At 40.5% G+C, this 22,751-nt stretch overlaps 1 protein-coding gene across 1 annotated transcript; it reads right to left on the reverse strand.

Moving 5' to 3' along the window:
* Positions 1-14,422: 14,422 nt before the first annotated feature.
* Positions 14,423-16,976, reverse strand: LOC137278749 (peptidyl-prolyl cis-trans isomerase G-like). The gene is made up of 2 exons (XM_067811264.1): positions 16,902-16,976; positions 14,423-16,255 (listed from the first exon to the last, which is right to left on the reverse strand). Exons 1-2 carry the CDS (start codon positions 16,974-16,976, stop codon positions 14,423-14,425), a joined length of 1,908 nt encoding a protein of 635 aa, XP_067667365.1.
* Between the last annotated feature and the right edge of the window lie 5,775 nt (positions 16,977-22,751).

The raw sequence follows: 22,751 nt of genomic DNA on the forward strand, positions 1-22,751 counted from the left end.
AACCTTACAGTGAAAAATGCTTATGGTCTAAGGGAGGTAATTTTCCTGATGATGAAGTGAATTACCGCCCTTTGCTCAGAAGGCCCGTCAATTGTCTTGAAATTTAATGATCATCAGATCACTTGCTTGATAACAGTGTTAGAACCTACGATGAACCGTCGCACGCACTACAATAAAGAAGTTAACTATCCACAGAACCTGGTTTTACCTCATCTTTACAACTTCCAAATGCCCCTCAAAGAAAGATTATTATGGAGTTACAAGAGGATGGTGAATTGATTTGGTGGCAGTGTTGCGATGAATTGTCTTGGTGAAAGTAGGCTGGTGACTAGTTTCGGGTAGCAGTGAGATTCTAAATTGCTTAGAGTAACACCAGGGTGGTGAATAGACTGGGGAGAAGGTGGAACGGTGAATAGAAGTGTGTGCGTGCGCACGCGTCTGCTCACTATTCTGCAACTGCCCTACTGCTGTAGTAACCCACTACACAAACTCCCTGAACAACCTGAAGCAGTTTTATTTGTCTGGGAAAGTACAAGTTACAAATGGCAGATCTACAGCGAAAGCGTTATGGTCTAAGGGAGATATTTTTTTTAATATGGGTATGAATTACTTCCCTTTGACCACAAGGCACGTCAATAGTCTTGAAATTTTATGATTGTATTGCTACATTCTTGACACAGTAATGAACAATGAAAATTGTTTGGTTTTTCAAACATGCTGTCGTTTCGCAGCCTTAAAATACGACAGCACTTATTTGTATCTGATATAGTAGCTGTGTGTGGACAAATGGATGTAGGAAACGTCGTAAAATCTAGTGTGCCCGTTTCCAAGGGGGGTAACTCTGCCAGTCCTACTGTATCACATCACCAGCAAACCAGTTCTAGCTGATTTTCAAAACATGATCTAAAATGCGGTCCAATCATTGTCGTAAGTAAAACAGCAAATGTATTTACGCTTTCGTTGTTTGGGAGAGAGCAGAAAGTTTGATATCATGGAAGAGAAATTTGAAACAGACAGAGTAATACTATAATCTAAATTATAATAAATCATGCCCCTTAATCATACTGGATATGCACACGCATACTTAAGTCAGGTGTAGTTGCAATAAACTGCAATAGACTTAAATTGAAACCGTTTTGTTTTAGACAAATACGTCTTTAAGTGACACATAGAAGCTAGCATGATGAAAAGAAACACTTTTTATCGACAGACAACTTCTTTATTGCGGTATATGACACGTTTTACACCGTTATCCAACAAACGATACACAGTATACGCAACAAGGAGAAATATATACAGGAAGGATGTTTTAAGTTTACACAATTATACAATACGAATATTTTGTCTGTCTCTCCCACTAACCAACTCATTCACTCTCTTCCTCATTATCTTACTCTGAGAACTGACTGTGGCTAACCGCCTTGTCCCACACTAACTCATTCACTCACTCAGTCACTCACTCACACACTCACAGTACATAAACCAGGGCACCACAAGAAAAGAGATAATTCATGTCGTCCAACAACCAACACATAAGACCGAGAGTGTCTGCAATGTGATTAAACGAACTAATCTACTTCACCTAGGAAGATAAAAGAGACACAACCAAAGCCTAATGAGACATCACTACCTTTAGTTTCCGCCTAATCTACTTCTCAATGTGATCTTTGTTCAAGTCGAAGACGAATTTTCTTGTATTAATTAAGAGCAGCATTAAAGATTAACGAGGTGCCATTTAGAAAGACTCTAATCACATTCTGGCTGCTGTGTGGGTAAAAAAACGTTGGAATGTTGTGACTGTATTGAGCATCTTCGTTTAATATCGGATATTTTCGTTATTTTCCGTAATCGCCTCTGTCGAAATCTTAGCGGCAGCTGTCAGGATGTGAATTACAAAGTAATTATTCAGCGTTATTTAATATCTGTTTTTCAGTGCATATCCCTATTGAGGACAAAACTCCCAGCAGGAAACATCAATCTAAATATGATATCTTGTTAAACCATTATGTCAGTTGTTTTGTGACTTTGGTTTTGTTGGGATACTTTTTCTAAACAAAACGTGTTTGCATTCAAGGAAAGCATATGATTTACTTGTCAGGTCTACAGTCATTCTGGAGATAGAATACTGGCCCATTACGCGAGAATGATACATTTTGACAGATAAATTATGCTTTCTTTGATGCGAATTATGACGAGGACACATCCGTTGTCAGGGGAGGGGACGTGAGTGGGTAGAAATGCAAGGTCAGTGGACAGTATTTCAACTACATGTATACTGTAGAAGGAATCGCAAGCATGGGACCGGACGTGGGGATTCAAATCTGGCCCCGATTTCTCGAAACAGACTTAAGTCTGAGTTTTGACTTAAGTCTGAGATTTTACTCAAATTTGAGAAAACACTTTCATAGAATGGCCTGAAATTGGCACAAAACTCAAACTATATTAAACAATTGAGTTTCGTGGATAGATTACTTAAAGTGTTCGGGTTTTTATATTTAGAAATGCCGTTGAGATGAAAATTCAGCTGTTTCAAATTGTGAAACTTAGTTTGAGATTTGAGTAAAAACTTAAGGTTTTCTCGAGAAATCGGGTCTTGATCTCTTTTAGTCGTGAGCTCCAGAAATAGGCCTCACCTAACACCACACACATACCCTAACATCCCCCCCACAATTCACACACACACACATACACACACACGAATCAACGCACGCACGCACACGCATTTGCGCGATAAAAAAATCCAGAAAACAAACCAGGTAACCACTCTAGTGATGTACATAGCCTGTTCAAACAGCCGAACCTAACGTCGTCACACGTCGCAACGTCCCAGTCAGCCCCGCGTCAGACCTGACCAATATGTAATTAGCACTGACCAACAAGAGCCAGCGGGTGGCCAGCTCTTACAACGGTCTTTGAGAGTATGCGTAATTGAATGACCACTTGTGATATTGGCCAATCAACCTTGTCTCCGTCCCTCGGTCAATTCTGTAGCCCCTTGAAGATCCTGAAGTGATTCGAGAGACTTTTGGACATGTGGATATAAGACCCCAAGTAAACAAACCTCCTCCCCTCGAGCAAACCGTGAAGGCTGGGATATGAAACTTACATATTGCTGTTTGTCTAATCTCAGATATCAAACTTTCTTTAGGCTGGCGTAAATAATCTTTCAAAGGCGGCTAAATATTGAATAATTGATTTTAATTTTCACCAAGTTCTTGATGAAATTCTTTGACAAAAGTTACTGTTTCGATCTCCAAAGGTTTAAAGCTGGGTTCGTAGTAATTCGGCTTTTAATGTTTCTTTATCACCTTAAAGTAGACTCTTTAGGTGGAATGAATTAAATCAACGCCGCCAAATATAGCTCATATTTTCTTAAAGGAATTGTGAGAGAGAAAAGCCAATATGGCCGCCTCTGTGGCCCCGGCTCCTTTTCGATAACATCAGCGTTATCAGTGAGCTCGGGTTCCCCTCCGTGTTTTGGATGTTTAAATTAGTATGCGGGAGTCTAGGGTTCCCTTCATCGAGTGTATCTGGCGTGTCTTCTTTGTGCTGATCCCCGCCCTCCACAGTGGTGACTTGAATATAATGGAGGGCAACGTTGTGTGTATGTGTGTTTGTGAGTGTGCGTGTGTGAGGGAGGAGGGAAAGAATTGTGGTGGTGTGAGTGTTGGGTTGAGGGGTGGGGGTGGGTCGAGGAGAAGGAGTAGCCCAGGGAGCAGGGGCCCTATTTCAAATCGACCTGTCAGACCTGCTGTGAAGAGTACAGGCTTGATAAATGTCACGGACTATATTATCAGATGTAGTTGTAAGGCCAGTATTATTAGCAACCCATGAATGTGGACGAAGGCCAGTCTGGGAGGCACAGGGAGTGTGCGGTACACATGCGCATTCTTTCTTCAGCATATACAGGATATTACTTTCCCTACGGCAAATGTTAGAATAATAAACAGTGTTACTGTGCTGAAACAAGATTGGGGTTATGTATGTAGCGTTAGATACAAGGCGTGAGATTGACTCTAACATACACCGTAATGATATGCATATAACTGTAAGAAGGTTCGCGAATTTCTTGCAACATTAAATCCATACATTTGCAGTGTGTTTTTAAAATCATATCAGTATCAGATTCAGTTTGTTGAAAAAACAGAATGCCTATCCCAACTCGCCAAAGACTGGGATTATTGTGTGTATAAAAGATCCAGAGAGTTCGCTGGCGATGTTTAATGAGCTAGTTGTATCACTTCAGTAGGTATTTAGACCAATAACGAGCCTAAATGGTTAACCAAAGCGTTAATTGTGGGACAAATCACACACCTAGATGCTAACTGAAAGCACGTTTTGTAAAATTAATAAATCAGTGTTCCTCATTGGTTCGATTCAGCGCTGAGGCGCAGTGTCGCTACCCCCTTTCCTTCCTGACCAGACTTGAACATTCTCCTCCACCGAGATGATTGACAACAGGTGTCGGGAGCGTGGAAGGTTAGAGCTGCCTCCCTCGGGAGACGGACGCACTCAAGGTCTCGATACACCATTACTAAGTACTGACAAACAATAATAAACTCTCCGCTTCCATACAAGGTTCCAGACAGTGGTAAAGAAAGGCCGGGTGGTGTGCTTGTCCGTAATGGTGCCCGTATCTGTAGTTGGCGTGATACCGACTTATTGTACATTTAATAATAAATAATAATAAGAAGAAGAATAATATGTGTATTTATAATGCGCTGAATTCCACACATAAAGCATGCTCAAAGCGCTACATATATTTTTCCCTTGATCACCGGATGTCAATCTCAACAGCAAAACCTATTTCAATCTCAACTCCCTGGGGAGTATACAACTCATTGCTGCCACTAGGCGCACCGAGTTTATTGTGGCTCTCTCATCCTAACGAGGTACCCATTTGACAGCTGGGTGGACTGGGACACATAGTCACAGCACTTTGTCCAAGTTTACTGCACGTTGCTGTACCTGCAACTAGGTGTATGCACGTGTTCATGTGGCCACCATCTGGTCATATACCAACGGATTCGTGGGTTCTTTTAAGTGCACAGGGTTGTGTACTGTACACTAGGGGTTGTGACAACACTTAAAGAGTCTGCACACAAAGTTGACTCCAAGGTTTTTACACCCGGTCACGGGTGGGCTCGATCCCGAAACCTCAACCTCGCTGGATCACTAACCTGGCGCCTTAGCCAGCTCGCCCACCATGCCCCTAACATTTTCGTTGATGTTGCGTTGTGTCTGTGTTGTTGCCGTTGTTTGTGGGATGGAGTGGTTGTGCGTTGATTTAGGAGGGGGACATTGATCAGCTATGGAGGTTGTTGGTGCTACGGATGTTTCCTGTAGATATGACGTTGTTAATGGAGAAGACACTGATGTTGAGAAACAACTTATGGTTTTGAAGATGGCAGTTGTAGTGGAAACAACATATGGTTGTGGATTTGGCAGTAAACTTATGCTTAGCCTCTGATTATATATATTTTTGATAGTAACAAACTTACATCTATAAATTGAAAAGGAGCCCCGTGGAGACCAGTTAAATACGTTTACTTTGTAATCCGACCCCCAAAGTGAGGTAGTTTTGTTAACAGACCTTGAACCTAAGGAAATCCAGACTTGCTTCATTTAGGCTTTATTAGCATTCCAGAAAGGGCATTGGCAGCAGGGAAAATAATGTAGGTTCATGGACTGAGAAACAGACTAGCGTTGGCAGTTGTATCGAGAAACAACTTCTGGTTGTGGACGTGGAAGTTCTTGTGAGTAACAAAGTATGGTTGTGGAGATGGAAGTTGCAGTGAGGAAAACATATGACAGTTCAAGAGGTAGTACGAGTTGCGCGGAGGTTAGTTGAGGTTAATCAAACCTCACAACTAAAACCACAACCTTAACCACATGTCAACTACACAACCCCCTCTCCATCTCCCTGTACTCTAACGCTCTCGACACCCCCAGCGTTATTCATCCCGAGAACATGATCAGCCTGTCTCTCCCTACCTCACATTATTGCCATCCCACCCAGTTCACGACCCGCACTGCAACAAACATCCCCAGCAGTGTCACAAACAAGACCCAGCCTGTTTGTTGCGCTGGAGAAAACTGGATGTAGGTATTCACTATCGGCTAACAGGATGGGGTCAAACATAAACAGCACAGACGCCCCAACAGGTAATCTTTCCGAGATGAGCCATTCAGTCGGGGGTGCTTCATTTGATACTCTTACCACAGAGATAAGCCGAGAAAACTGGCTAACTGATAGCCACCCCTTTATCTACCCATCAATAGACACCGCCGGTATGACAGGTCAGCCTAAATAGGACATGGTGGCCAAACATCTCTGTTGTCTCGACTGTTCAGATTCAAGGGACATTTGTAAGTCGCCTGTCTGTAGCCTGCTTATTCCCGCCATGACAGTTTGCGCTCATGGCTTTTGCCACACCCAGAAAGTACACATGGTCAGTGAAATGAGATGGACGCTTTTCCTCCAATACCAAGGTCCAAGAACACTGACACAGGTGTTTAAATACGCTTTTCCTCCTGCTATTTTCATTTGTGATTCACTGCTTGTGACATAAGCAAGTCGTTTCCTTCACACGGCATTTTGGCTACCACACAAACCCTAACATCCAGCACTGTTCACAGTCATGCGATAAATCTTGCTTGAAACATTCTGCATAAAAATCTATATTAAAGTGCTGTACTTTCAATTAAAAACAACCTTCGACTGAAATATGAGGGAAGCCAGAATCTAGTTTCATCAAACGAGCAAGAAAACGTGACAATCCAAAACGTCTGTCATGTTTGCCTGAACGTGATGGTAATTACAGCAGAGGCCTTCACAACGTATTATTATGTAAACTAGGAGCCCCCTGTACAGTGTTGACGATTTATATCTTCTGTGGACTTGTTAAACCTTATGATCCTTGTTATGATAACACAATATTAATCAGAAACGTCAAATGTTGTTGCCCTGGGAAATACAAGGCCCTATTTGACTGTAGTTTTTAAAACTGTTAAGAATCTTTATGTTCATTATTTAATACTCTGTCAGCAGTAATGTCTTGTGTACCATAAGTACCGCTAGCAAATACACATCGAACACAAATAACATGTTTGGTTTAGACAATGGGGAACATCCATGCTATTCCTGCTACCAAAAAATGAAAAAATGTTAAAAGCCATTTTGACAAAGCAATATTCTCAGTCTGTGTAACAGATTGAGGCGTGTGATTTCCGCTCTAGTTCGTTTAATATTTTCATCCACTTAAATTTGTTATAACGCACGGATAAAGTTTTATAATACATCAATATACTCGCATTAGGCGTTATGAAAATATGGGTGTAATATTCACGAAGCCCGTGGGATTGTAGCATTCAATACCTGTGTTGAAGCGCATTCTTCTCGCGACCTCTGACCCTTTTGTCCAATCGTGCTGTGAGGACTGGGAATGCTGCGTTCTCATTGGCTGGTCCCGTGAGCCTGCGTTTCTTTGTTCTGCTCACGGGAAGTGTCAGCCGAACTTTCACAACTAGAAGAGGGTCACATTCACAAATCTCATGCTTGATGTGGCAACATTCGAGGGACTAGAATTACCCCGGTTCACTCTCCGAATACACGTCTTCCTTAGATTACAACTCGGTGTTAAACGAAGCCTCTATAGTCTGCTCAATCCAACATGGCGTCTGCAAGGCGTGTTGGCTGAAGGGTGTCATGGCTTGAAAATCACTTGAATGAGCCTTGTGTTACTTTGTCCCCTTTGAATAAAAAGCACTGTTTAAGAATTCAAAGTAATTGCTAATATATACACCGCCGTTCAACGAGACCACTTTTCTCGATAACAATATCCTCCAGTTTGGTGTTTAAGGTGAATGTTTCATTTATTTGTATCATTTTGACTTTGAATATATATAATTCTGACTGTAACAAATAAACCTATTTAAATTGAAAAGGATCCATAGGAGGACCAGCGGCCCTGAACATGAGTAAATCTAGATACGTTTCATGTAGGACTTTAGCATTGCAGGGAAGGTTGAGCAGTTGGGAAAATAGTATGGTTCAAGGACTGTGAGGCGGACTAAAGGTCATCCATCTTGTAACGTTACTTCAACGGCACTCGTATATTAGTAAATGTCTCAACTGGCCTTAGTAATAGGAATTCCACGTTTTACAATATTCAGTAAATGTGGATTCAACGTTATTTGATATGATTAGACTTGGAAATTTGTAAACTATAACACAAGCAGATGCACAATTCATTGTTGCGTCCAGTGTGTTTAATGACATTGACAAGAAATACGGTCATGTCTTATCCAAACATCACTAAAACCATTCTAGTCTAAAAGACAACCACTTAGAACTGGCATTCTACTACTGAAGCATCTGGCACTGTCTAAAGTGGCACTAGAATCATATATTTATGAAATCAATCTAAACGTCGTCCTATGTTATTCTATTTATTGCCAGAGTAACAGGATCCATTTGCAAACACATATTACTGCTCGCCCCGCTTTTGTGTAAAATCTCATCAGCACATTTCAAAATGAGTTTTCTCAAAGTCTTGGGGGATTTCAACCGTCATGAGACGAATTCATTTCAATATTTATGGCATGTGGTTTGAGGATGCAGCAGTTATTGCGAGTTCTCGGCCCTGATTCCCCGCGGGACTTACACTCGCTGCGAGCTAGAATTCTATTCAATAAAGCGAGGCTTTAGTTTCTAAAGAGGCGGTGCAAACTCTCGCGCTCAATATGGATATTTAAGGTAATTAAATTAGGCAAATAAAGCTTTATTAATGTTTCAACCGTGACAACTCTTTCGAGGTCAAAAGGTCCCTTGCTAGCCAAGCTCCTGACAACGCTTCGGACAAAGAGGTGTTATTTCTGGATGAGAGACAAATAATATGAATAAAATCTTGGCCAAACAAACTTAATTATCTGAAATTAGATGTATTGGAAGATTTTGCAATCCTCCTTTAAAAATTAATCACACAACCTTAATATTTAAGTAGCATGTTTTCGTCTTTTGTTTGAAAACAAAAACTAACTTGTACTGGCACTATCACAGCTACTATAAAGCTGCAAAGATTGAAATAGTCTTATTGTGCTGAAGAGCATTTCAATGTTTTAAGAAAACGAAATTAGTTTAGACGCGAAACAAAGACTTTCACAGGAACAGATTCGAATAGAGAATCCCGGGAGTTAGTGTATTGATTATCTATCATCAGACATATCTCATATTTGCACAACAAAACCTTCCATTCCTTCTACATCCATGTTATGTGGCGAATCCAGCTATGGAAACATTAAAGGGACATAACAAGAGGTAATGTGAGGAACGATCGGAACTTAGGACTTAATGTTCTGAATTGACTGATGTATATATGGTCTAACCATCACATTTATTGTTATCTATCAAATTACTGAAATGACATGTTTGAGTGTCAAACTAATGGGTAGACTAACAGTTGCCATCTTAAATACGCATTAACGTGTATTAATGGATTATGGGAGCTCTCCAACAAACCATGCTTGATATAAATGGTGTGACCAGACTCAATTGGCTTCGTTGACGTCATCTCACAACTGCTCATCATTAGGTCAATCAATGGATTGTCTGACCCAGGTCACAATATTTACTGAGTATAGTCGTCTGCCTAGACAATTGCATGAGTTAGACGTTAAACAAGTCAATATGGTAGCAAATATATGTATGTGATTGTGCTCATCAGTGGTACCATTCCCAGCGTGGGTTCAAATATGTGTGAAGGTCATTTGAGATATTACAAAAACATTGCTCAACCCATACTCATTCAAACTTCAATGTTGCAACATGGATATTCTGAATATGTGCTCGATTTCAAACATTACTCTTGTTTCAGACCAATCTTTACCCAAACAATCTCTGGTATAAGTTATGTGTGCTACCGTGGTCGCGGACTTGTATTGCTGTCGATGTTCATCAGGTTGAAGCATACATTTTGGTCTCTGTAAAGGCTGATATAAAACGACATTTTATGTGACGCGGTATACACAAAAGCATGTAATCACAATGACAAGACAATTTAAAGATAATGAACAATCTTAGTGTAACACACGCACACACAGGCACACGCACAAACGCAAACGCACGCACTCATGTAAGCAAGCACACACTCACAAACAAGCACGCAGGCATATTATATTTAGTGAAAACCTGAAAAGTTTACCGTTAGTTTCAATTTCCCATTAGCTTCATTAATACTCGGAATATTACAAAGTTCGCGTAAAACCACACTCACTCACTCGCGCACTGGACGCGAGTCATTTATCAAATTGGTTGCATTTGTGTTCCCTGAAATAGAACATAACCTATTCCAACACTGATATGACAACGCGCATTAACTATTTCAATACTGACAAAAGATCGATAACGCTTTTCCAAAGAGGGTTTCTCAAACAGTAGAAACCAACTCATTTAAGAAAATGGATCGCTTTTCTTCAAATAATCGACTTTTTATTTCAACCAGTATAACGTTTCGTGTTTGGCACGTGGAGGTTTCGTTTTATTCCGCTTCTGTGCATTTAAATGAATCGTTGATGATGTTTGATTTTCAGACTTGAACGCTGTGACTCACGTGGATGAAGGTCCGCGGTATAAAAACTTCAGCGTGAACAGGCCTCTCCGTCTTCCAACGAGCGGCCTTGTGATTGTGAAGCCGGCTTGGGCTGAAGTTATTGATGGCCGAACCTAATGTCATTATCAGTCAGCAAGCTGTAAATGAATTGTCAATTAAACTTGTTAGTCATTTCACCGATGCGGATAATGGCTACTCATTGCACGTGACGCTTCCTTTTAAGGGAAATTACAATGACCACACAACGAGGGAAAGCATCGCGGCGCACTGAGGGCAAAGACCATCTGTTATGTACAAACTACACAATGAGGGTGTCGATTACTCTATGCTGGAGCTATTACAGGTTTTAGAAGTCACTCATAGTGAATATTTGAAATTGACATTTGCAGTTTGAAAAGAGCCGTTAGATAACGCTCGATCGATCAATGCAACGAAGACGCTGTGTAGTCAATTAAATTTTCTTATGTTATACAACTATTGTCTTTAATTTTGCATATCCCTTTGTGTTATTTACGCGTGATGGTGATGGATGTACGTTGCTGATGTTGGCAGATGTAAAAGTGCAGTAAATGGTTCTAATTAGGATGATATGGGCGTAGAGATGGATGGATACATGGCTAAATGGACGGATAACTAAATGTCAGTTGAAAATTCAAGTTTTATTCCACTACTTAAAAGCCTTTACGACATCTCTCTGTGGATGTAAGAGTATGCTCTGTGTACTAGTAAAATATTTGCAGCGATAGCCACATTTTCTAGCTGCCCAGGGCCCCATATAGATCTTCGGTTATATAAGTCTCTGAATATATATGATTTTGAAAGTAACAAATAATCTCATTTTAAGTGAAAATCGGCCCCATTGAGAAGGGAGATTCAGAACCTGAGCAAATATAGACTTGCTTCACCTAGAGCTGCAACATGCAGAGAGGGCCAGGCTGTAAGAAAAATAATGTAATTCGGGGACTGAGAGATAGAAAGTCACGTATGTTTTCTTCTGACAAACCCTTTCTGTCATTCAAAAGCCCCAAATGAAGAAAATGTGGAGTTTCCTCAGGTTTTGAATCGCTCTCTCAGTGGAATTCATTTCCAAATTAAAACTTTTTGTGTGTTTCTGTTAAAAGTATATATTTTCAGAATTAAACTTTAGTCTACCCTATCACTGTATGTCGTAGATAATAGAGAATACATTTATAAAAAAAGACGCGAGCTTATAACGACTGAGATGTATCTTGGACTCTGTGCTGTTCCCAATAAATGATTTTGATTTTTCGTTAGGTATAATCAGTAATATCCAACAGCATGGAGAGACCATTAGCCCAAGTCACCAGACTGCCATACAGACCCCGAAACCCAACGCAAGTCTATTAAATGTGGCAAGCCTGGATTATATGGCAAGTCTAGGTTGTGTGGCAAGTTTATAGTTCCACAGTTTCTGAAAATGAAGAAAGTCCCAGGGGTACTTTTAAAATTTTATTCTTTAACTGTTGATCTTTTTCTGTAAAATATGTTCATTTCAGGGACAAGCTGTTAGTCTACACAAACCACGTTTGTAATTTGGACAGATGGGTTTCAGTTTATATATACTAGGATTATATTAGTTTATGTTTAAGAGGGGAACACGTGTCACTATAAGATAAATCGATAATAAGCTCCTAATTTTCTGCTCTATTCTGCAAATAACCCCATCCTTACTCCCCCACCCTAACACACACACGCCATGACACACACTGGCGCTGCCCCCTGGGTTACTGGTACACCTGACATGTAGCCGCGAGGGCATTCAGCGTGACTGATTCAATATTTGGCACTAGTCACATCAAGCCCGACAAACGTGAATGAATGACATTCTGACACCCAGCCAAACCAGCGATTATCGAGATTGTATGTTACAATTTGCTTTAATTACCGATGGTTTGGTTTAGTGATTGTCTAAACTAGAAACAGCATGTCTGACAGTGTTAGGGGGAGACCCAGATGGAGGGGAGGGAAGAGGGAGGGTGGGGAGCAAGGGGATGTGTGTTGTTTTGTTGTATTAACGTGACAGTGAGTCGGGTTTAACGCCGCTTTGAACGGGATTTCAGTTATTCAACAACGAATCAGCAGTGCGAGAGGAAGGCAACAACTATGCTTACGATTTTGGGGTAACAGGCACTGACAAACGCATTGACAAACATAGTCAAGTCCAACCTGGGATTCGAACCTAAACTCAGCAACCCTTTGAGAACGCATGTCGCCCTTTTCACTGTTTTCGAAATGTTGGTGTCTTGTAGTAAACATTCTGTTGTAAGTCACTCCTTATTTAATTCTTTTTCATTGGACAGTAAATATCCCGAAAGCCTCTCATCGCAGAAAAAAATAACCTTGTCTTTTACAAACAATGAACCAGGTACCAGAGACATGTAAACAACTTCAAGAATATCTTAAATTGTCTATGTCAGTATTGTATAGCAATCCTGAAATATAAATATCTTTCTTATATATTATACATAGGAGATTATTGTCAACGGTTCTTCATTGAACGTCTGCGTATAAACGTGTTGTATCGTGTATCTATCGTGTAGCCTAAAGCGAACAATGTCGGTTACACATTTAACTGAATTATCAGTCCTGTCACAGCTGGTGGCTTGACAATTTTGATAATTAACTTTTGCTTGTTAGGCTCTTCTAATTAATCCCATACATCATGCTATACTCATTCCAGCCTGATAATATTGCAGTAAAATGGTTTGGGTTTTTTAGTGTTAAATAAACACGCTTTCATCATGAGGCTATCAATGATGTTTAACAAAGTCACAGCCTGATATAGTGGGTGCGTTAACTTACAGTAGGCAATTATATCGATTCGACGCAATGCTGGAAGTGTGCTTATCTCTTGAACTGAATTCTATTACACGTGTTAATCTAAATTCAGGAGAGCCAGGTTGTGTCTTAAAATGCGTTTCGTGTTCAACTATACATCAGTTTAGCGGTTTCATTGATAAGCTATTGTTTGTACAGAGTGATGTAACATGCAGGTTAGTGTTTCGACAGCAATCTCATAGTGGACGGACCGCGTTACGCAAACCCTGGCTGTTCCCACGCCTTCCAGCCATTGTTCCAGGAATGTGAATTTGTCCCCGACGTGCCACCGTACCACTTTAGCGAGACGTCAATCAAATTGTCTGCTCGTCTCCACCACACAATGTCGTTATGCCTGCCCTGTCAGTTTTCAACCTAATTGTCATCTCGGAGACGTATTTTCTCGTGGATACAGAAGCTAAAAGCCCCCTCCATGTAACTTTTGACAACACTGTGTTTCTGTTGATAAATCATTCTGGCTGAAAGGTCACATGTCACGGTTTTCTCGTAGCGCGCTCACATCAGCTGATTACATGAAATATACAGCATGAAACCGGCTGATCTGAGATCAAAGGATGAGACGGGTGGTTGTCAGACTTATGCTGCTGTTATGAAAGACACATGACTGGTGTTGTTAATATCTGAGGCATTCTTATTAATCTGGATGGCAGAGTAGGCTTTGTTGATGTCGTAAAAACACGCGATGTCACATGGATATAAAGGACACACGAAATGAAATGAACAGTAAACCTGACTTCCCATCACTATCACAGTGACCTCAGTGAGTGCAGCGGTGGGATAAAGGTTGTGACTGAAAGCTGTTTGGTCGTTTCAGGTTCCACTGATGGCTGGTTCGAATCCCTGATTCGTCAGGCGCTATGGTTATCTGTGGTTTGTCATATGTGTAAAAGTCTTCGACCTGACCGAGTTAGAACAACTCTCTAACTCTCTCTCACACAAGCGAAAGTAACATATCAAAAATATACGTGGGTTTGTATGGTTGCCTTGCTTTGAAGTGTTCCGTTTTGCTGTTTTCTTGTGTTTTCGGGCGAGTTTGTATGGTTGCCTTGCTTTGAAGAGTTCCGTTTTGCTGTTTTCTTGTGTTTTCGGGCGAGTTTGTATGGTTGCCTTGCTTTGAAGAGTTCCGTTTTGCTGTTTTCTTGTGTTTTCGGGCGAGTTTGTATGGTTGCCTTGCTTTGAAGAGTTCCGTTTTGCTGTTTTCTTGTGTTTTCGGGCGAGTTTGTATGGTTGCCTTGCTTTGAAGTGTTCCGTTTTGCTGTTTTCTTGTGTTTTCGGGCGAGTTTGTATGGTTGCCTTGCTTTGAAGTGTTCCGTTTTGCTGTTTTCTTGTGTTTTCGGGCGAGTTTGTATGGTTGCCTTGCTTTGAAGAGTTCCGTTTTGCTGTTTTCTTGTGTTTTCGGGCGAGTTTGTATGGTTGCCTTGCTTTGAAGAGTTCCGTTTTGCTGTTTTCTTGTGTTTTCGGGCGAGTTTGTATGGTTGCCTTGCTTTGAAGAGTTCCGTTTTGCTGTTTTCTTGTGTTTTCGGGCGAGTTTGTATGGTTGCCTTGCTTTGAAGAGTTCCGTTTTGCTGTTTTCTTGTGTTTTCGGGCGAGTTTGTATGGTTGCCTTGCTTTGAAGTGTTCCGTTTTGCTGTTTTCTTGTGTTTTCGGGCGAGTTTGTATGGTTGCCTTGCTTTGAAGTGTTCCGTTTTGCTGTTTTCTTGTGTTTTAGGGCGAGTTTGTATGGTTGCCTTGCTTTGAAGAGTTCCGTTTTGCTGTTTTCTTGTGTTTTCGGGCGAGTTTGTATGGTTGCCTTGCTTTGAAGTGTTCCGTTTTGCTGTTTTCTTGTGTTTTCGGGCGAGTTTGTATGGTTGCCTTGCTTTGAAGAGTTCCGTTTTGCTGTTTTCTTGTGTTTTCGGGCGAGTTTGTATGGTTGTCTTGCTTTGAAGTGTTCCGTTTTGCTGTTTTCTTGTGTTTTCGGGCGAGTTTGTATGGTTGCCTTGCTTTGAAGTGTTCCGTTTTGCTGTTTTCTTGTGTTTTCGGGCGAGTGTGTATGGTTGCCTTGCTTTGAAGAGTTTCGTTTTGCTGTTTTCTTGTGTTTTCGGGCGAGTTTGTATGGTTGCCTTGCTTTGAAGTGTTCCGTTTTGCTGTTTTCTTGTGTTTTCGGGCGAGTTTGTATGGTTGCCTTGCTTTGAAGAGTTCCGTTTTGCTGTTTTCTTGTGTTTTCGGGCGAGTTTGTATGGTTGCCTTGCTTTGAAGTGTTCCGTTTTGCTGTTTTCTTGTGTTTTCGGGCGAGTTTGTATGGTTGCCTTGCTTTGAAGTGTTCCGTTTTGCTGTTTTCTTGTGTTTTCGGGCGAGTTTGTATGGTTGCCTTGCTTTGAAGAGTTCCGTTTTGCTGTTTTCTTGTGTTTTCGGGCGAGTTTGTATGGTTGCCTTGCTTTGAAGTGTTCCGTTTTGCTGTTTTCTTGTGTTTTCGGGCGAGTTTGTATGGTTGCCTTGCTTTGAAGAGTTCCGTTTTGCTGTTTTCTTGTGTTTTCGGGCGAGTTTGTATGGTTGCCTTGCTTTGAAGTGTTCCGTTTTGCTGTTTTCTTGTGTTTTCGGGCGAGTTTGTATGGTTGCCTTGCTTTGAAGAGTTCCGTTTTGCTGTTTTCTTGTGTTTTCGGGCGAGTTTGTATGGTTGCCTTGCTTTGAAGAGTTCCGTTTTGCTGTTTTCTTGTGTTTTCGGGCGAGTTTGTATGGTTTTTGTTGTTGCTGTTTTTACAAATAGATCCTTCTGCAATAACCCCACTCACACTAGAATGTAGATCTACCTAGACAGACATTTAGACCCAGTGATGAAGCTATCTGAGTTAATACTATAAACAACATGTCTATCTACAAAACAAATCCAAATGAAGCCATAAACAATCTTCTCTTTTTAACCTAGAACTGATACAGTCTGGATTCACTAAATCATACAAGACTACTGTTTGATGCATTTCCCTGGTTTTGGAGACAGACTGGGATATACGGAAATACTGAATACAACAGTATTATATTTCCCAGACACTCTGACAATGTTAAATAAGTCTGACAGCTGCCACACTGACTTGTTACACCTGAGACTGACGCTGTCTGCCACACAACGTAACAAAGCCAATAGTGTGTTCCTATGACACTGAGGCTGACATTATCTGTTTAATAAATAACTAAGTATTGGGCATCAAATAACATTCAACCAACGGCATTTCACGCAACCGTCAAATATATTGTTAATTGATGTCCCTGAATAAAATGTGTATGTTAAACCTACTGATTCCAAGTGACCTACTTGACAGATATGTATTACATACTGATGATTCATTTATGCATACATGTAATTGTCCATAATTCACACAGAGGGTTCTGAACGTGCGGATCCATGTTCATAGTTTCTGTACTAGCGAGGCAGCCACACAGCTGTTATACCACTCTCACGTGGTGGCTAACAGTGCCTCCTTCCTGGTCAGACTGTTCCGATGACGTCACCATGACGATGTTGGATAGTCTCATTTTCTCCGACCTCCATCAGCTGACCGAATTACTCACTCCAATAGACATGTAATCCTCTGCAGCATCGTAACAGTGTATTCAATAATCAGGTGTGTCTGGGCGTCTAGTGGCCTGGGGTTGAGGGAGAAGGAGGGATGGGAAGATGCTTTGGATGTAAGAGAGGGGACGGGGAGAAAAAAGAGTGGGAAGGAAGGGCGAAGATAGAAGGGAGAAGTAAGACAGAGGGCGAAGAAGAGAGGGACTGGTGAAGAGAGATGGTGGGAAGGGAATGCATGGCGAAGATAGAAGGGGAGAAGTAAGAGAGAGGGTGAAGGAGAGAGGGTAGGGTGAAGAAAGAAAAGGAGGGTAGGAGGCAAGAGAGAGAGGGAAATGAGAGAGGGGAGGATGAAGAGGAGAGAAATAGATGGGAGGAGGGACGAGGAGGAAGGAGAGAGGGGATGGAGAGGGGTAAAGCGGAGTATGAAGAAGATAAAAATAGAGGGAAGGAGTGAAGAGGATGGAGCGAGGGGAAGGAGAAAGGGAAAGGAGATAAGGTAGGAGTGATGAAGGAAATAGTGGGGGAAATGAACGAAGGTAAAGACGGTTGGCAAGAGAGGAGATAGGGTCGAGTGAGAGAGGGGGTTGAATGTGGCATAAAACAAAATACCACTTCTGGCAGACAACAGAGTGTGACAACTCTTTTATTTAAAATTGAAATGATACGTTATTTCACTCACTCAAACAACAGGGGTTGTACCTATTGTCTAGACTTGCATAAGTCTCTAAAGTGATAATTAATAGTTGAAATGATATGTCTTAAAATATAAGTAACAAACTGTGGTCCTTGTGTTGTCCATCTATCTGGACTTGCCTCTTGGGGGATAGAATTAATATACTGGACCAAATAAGTTAGGAATATTGCTATTTGTATGACTGATATTTCAACAGTGTGTCAATGAATAAACAGATAATTATTTCATAATTTCAAAATTGACATATATCCCTAACTTTTTTTGTCCAGTATGGGTTTAGCACTCTGTGCAAACTTGGGGCTAAACTAATCGCCAAGTGGTTGATGTATGCATAAGATACAGATTCGAGTCTTCATCAGCTTGATTTGAGAAGATGAGTGTTCTTCCGTAAGTACGACATTGTTTCATATCGCAATGAAGCTCTCCTCACAATCACGTACCTACATCACCAAAGCGGCGCGTCACAACAATTGAGCACGTGTCTACGTATCATTAAAGTGATTAACGAAGCAATAGTTTCCACAACCGTTAACACCGTCATGTTACAGAATTCCCTCATGAATACAGTTAATCGAAATTTATCCAATTATTTTCATACAAAATTATACGGGCAGATTCGTATTAATGCCGCTGAAATGACAATTGTTTGTTATTAATAACTACAAATAATTCCAAGCATGCTTTGTTGGATTTCATACAGAATTAATCAATAGAAAAACAGTATTATGAATACACCACGAGATTTTTCTGCGTTGTCTGCGCCCATGCTGGCAGCGCTCGGAAAAAGGTCGCTTTGATGTTCAGGATTACTGTGACATTACATTACGAACGTGCTTTTCATGTCCTGTCTTTGTGAGCAGGAAATGCGTTAAAATAGGGTTGCCTGGAAACCTTTTTGTGTTGCGTAGTAGGAGGGAGAAATGTTTAAATGATAAATCATGAAATTAAAAGAAATATCACTTTGTGCAAAACAGGTAGATTTGTGCTTTGGGCATTTTACATCAACATATAAAAGATGCTTGACCACAACTACTGCTGCTTCTACTACTACTACTACTACTACTACTGCTGCTGCTGCTACCACAAGAAGAAATATCACTTTGTGCAAATCATCAGGTAGATTCGTGTTTTGTGCATTGTGCATTAACATATAAAAAGATGCTTGACATTACTTTTGCCGCTTCAGCAGAACCACCACCACCCAACAACAACAACTACTACTACTACTACTACTACTACTACTACTACTACTACTACTACTACTACTACTACTACAAAAATTGCTTCCACTAGAACTACAACCGCTACAACCACGCAAGTTACACTACAACACCAACTAGGAATATTACAACTACAAACACTGATGCTGCTGTATTGTAGGTTAGATAAGATAAGATAAGATATTTTTTTGCATAGCGTTCCATTAAAGAACAGTGGCAATATTCTATAAAATACAAATATAAACATGAAAGGTACAAAGATATTGCACGTACATTTACGAATCCATTTCAAATATGCAATTTACTTACAGCACTAGTACTATAAACGTCTATAGCATGAACACATGTTATTATCATAAATACATACACAGTATATCATATCTGCTGCAGTTGTTATTGACTGATATTGTATCGCACGTGCATCGGCTGTATCATCCAGTCAGCATATATCCAGTCATACACGTTATCCATAGGACAACCGGCGCCGAAGGTTTGCAGTAGACTTGCACAGGTCTCCGGGGTAACAGTGAATAGTTTATATGATAATTTCTAAAATAAAATCAAATAACAGACTGGAGTTCTTAGAACAGTCCACATATCTGCACTTGCCTCTTCGAAGGGTAGAATTACTATGTATGTGCATTCATTGGCTCAGCATTCAGTACAGCCTTGAAGCAAGGCTAGTCTTGCAGCTAACTGTCTTAGAAGGACGGACATGTGATATTCGTGGCGAGACTATTCAGTTGGAGCTGGTATGCCTGTTTGGATATCATCAGTACATATGCTGCCGTTCTTTTTCACGTTGGATAATGTTTCGCGGTATGTTTCCCAGTGCCCTGTGTGGGTATGCATGTTGAAAGGTATCATAGAAATAACTCATATCTTATTGGAATAAATAAGAAAAAATGTATTTGTCTACAAAACAGATCCTTATGGAGTCCAGAACAATCCTTGACTTCTTGAGCTGACTTGCCAAACCGTTTTTGACTTGAGTAGGACAAATGTTTCTTTCATGCGCTCGGGTCTGGGAGACAGGTTGTAATCACAATCTAATAGATGATTAAACATCCTTAAGCCGAATTGCCAAAGCTGACAAATAGAATGCCACCTTCTAAGACTGTCATAAATCCACTTTATACTTCTCGAAGAAAGTTAAGTACCACCCAAAACACCCCTGTTACTTTACCATATCTGTCATGGTATGAATTTGCAAAAATGGAAAGATCCAAAACTTCTTAGAGTAGTATATTTTAAGAATGCATAGCAAAATGCCAACGATGCAGTATATCATGTTTTCCATCTTCAGAAATCAAACGGAACAAAAAGCAAAAGGAATTCACTATCAAAGAGAAAGTTCATTTTTATCTTCAATGCATCCGCTAGAAGTTTGTTTATGTTTTGTTATGTATCTATCGTAAGCACAACTCCAGCTGAACTATGTTCTTGTCTTTGATTTATAAGCCCGTGTTACACCATATTATGTTCAAGATTAAACGGAAATTAAATATGCTAATTACTTAAACACATAATTACAAACACAGTGAGTTTGTCACCTCGGTGGAAAAACTATGGCACATGTAATCTTTAGTGCTTTATCTCAGGGGAGTTATCTATGCAGATAATGTTTATTAGGTAATTTCAATAATTTCAAACTTGGCAGTCATTTAAAGTCCTGATAAACTCAATGTCGACAAGTGCAAGGTACACGTGTTAAAATGCAATCAATCTGTGAAATAAACACTTCAAAATACTCATTATCTCCTTTGGAAGTCCGTGCGATAGTCTGGTGCTTTGCAAACGAAAAACAGGCTGGCAGATCGCGGCGAGGCCAGGAGCTCTGAGTGATGAGTCAGCTGCCTATCAACAACCAATCGCCGCGTCCAATTTACAATTCTCGCGCTATGATTGGCTGGAGGAAAATATGTTACCTCTCAGGCTACGCTGCAGTGCAGGTGACCTACTTTCAGGGCAGCGTTATCGTATTCACTGAAGCTTCCTTCACCGTCTCATGGTTTGGACCACGCCATGTTGGACTTGGAAAGATAAATACAAACCCGCCATGTTCTCTTCACCCACATATTGGTTTCACAGAACCTGCTTCGTTAGGAGCAAGTCTCTACAGCTGTTTCGGATCGGTTACGGCTAAATATGGTGGGGTGAAAAATGCCCGAGTCTTATTGATCAGAATCAAGGGGCCATATGTTAGTGATATTCAGCTGTTGAAACATGTTTGATTTTATCTGAATTGATTAAAATTATCAACTATTTTTAGCGTTGTAATTGGCGAGTGTTGCAGTTCTCAAGTGGAGAAGCACTTTCGTACGTGGAGGTCGTTGAATGAATGTTTGAACAAAATGCTTTGTTCAAATGGGTTTTACTTCAAAGAGGCATTTGAATTAAACCTGTATTGGTAATAAACCAATGATAAAACCCGTCTCTACGTGGTTGCGGCTTTTTACGTTGAACTTGATTATTCCTAGCCTTGCCACTAGGCCGCACTGAATGCAAATCCTTGGACGTATAGTAATTGATTTATTCAAAAAAGAAAGTCGAGATAAGGTCTGTTATTTATTATTTTAAAGAAATTTAAATCAATTTTTACCGTGGATATTTGTGCTAGACTAGATTATTCCGTCCAGTTCACATTCTATTTCATGATTACAATATTGTTCATGTGTCATATGCACCAGTCAAAAACTCATTCGCTTTTGATAATCTCTCATTGCTGAGGCCTTTGCAAACATATAGCTCCTTAACTTGTTTTGAGTAGTATACATACTGTGCAAGAAAAGTTTAGTACTGGCACTAGTATTTTTCAACAACTCATCTCATACACTTACATATTATTTTTGACAAGCAATCCTATTGGAAACAAAGAGAGACTGTCCCGTGACTACATCAGCCATAAACCATATCATGTGTCTGTTCACGTGACTAACAATGGAACATTAAAAATCCATGTATGCGAAAAACGTGTGTCATAAATATGCTATCAAGTAAAGGTGTCTCTCGAGGCTTATTTTTCATAACTGCATAGTGCTCTCGTTTATACACCAGTCTGCTTGTGAAACATCCGTGTCTTTCTCTGTCAAGGTTGGCAGTTAGACGAGCAGTCTGTGTTCACAGCTGGTGAGTTATCACACACTTTCAACATAAGAAACCGCTCCCAAAGCGGTGTACCGCGTTTTAAACACCCTTTGAAAAAGATCCGCCTTGTTCGTGTCCTATGAACATATACCGTACCACAAACACTTCGATCTGACTGCGACGTAGCCATAGTCAGATTCCTGGAGTGATTCATGTCACATTTCACAACCGCCAATACACGAAACATGGTACATCTCATTCGAACCTTGATTTCGAACGTGTCATAAAAGATATGACACGTGACATAAAAGAAGAATGATATAATGATGAGCACCGGATCTCAATCTGTCTATCTGTGTTCACGTCGTTTCAATGGATTATTGGAAAAAACACTGTTTTTACTCCAATTTCTGTTCGACTGACCTTATTAATGCAGGATGAACTAATCGAAGTATTTTGTACTCGAGTTTAACAAAAGAAAAACGAAGCCACAAGCTGTTGACCATGAAAATGTGATGTTCTAGCTTGCAAATTTCCACTAAATTAATCGCATTTATTTCAATGGATCGATCTACAAGCTCCACTGCACTTCGTTAAAGCTTGCAGCCTATCGACATGGGATCTCCCAAGCAATGTATCCACACCTCGGAACACTGCAGCATATGCGACTACAGCAATCGTGCAGTAGGTAACACTCTCCCACTGCCTTGTGCTTACCGGTAAATGATTGGCAGCCA

The sequence above is a fragment of the Haliotis asinina genome, chromosome 3 (assembly GCF_037392515.1).
Source record: "Haliotis asinina isolate JCU_RB_2024 chromosome 3, JCU_Hal_asi_v2, whole genome shotgun sequence".
Classification (NCBI taxonomy): Eukaryota; Metazoa; Mollusca; class Gastropoda; order Lepetellida; family Haliotidae; genus Haliotis; species Haliotis asinina.

What these genes read in the sequence shown, in the direction of transcription:
- LOC137278749 (XM_067811264.1), bottom strand. Translation starts at nt 16,976, where the DNA reads ATGAGACTATCCAACATCGTCATGGTGACGTCATCGGAACAGTCTGAC. An exon ending in GAGGCACTGTTAGCCACCAC is followed by an intron (nt 16,256 to 16,901) that starts GTGAGAGTGGTA and finishes ATGTCTGTCTAG; the next exon opens with GTAGATCTACATTCTAGTGT.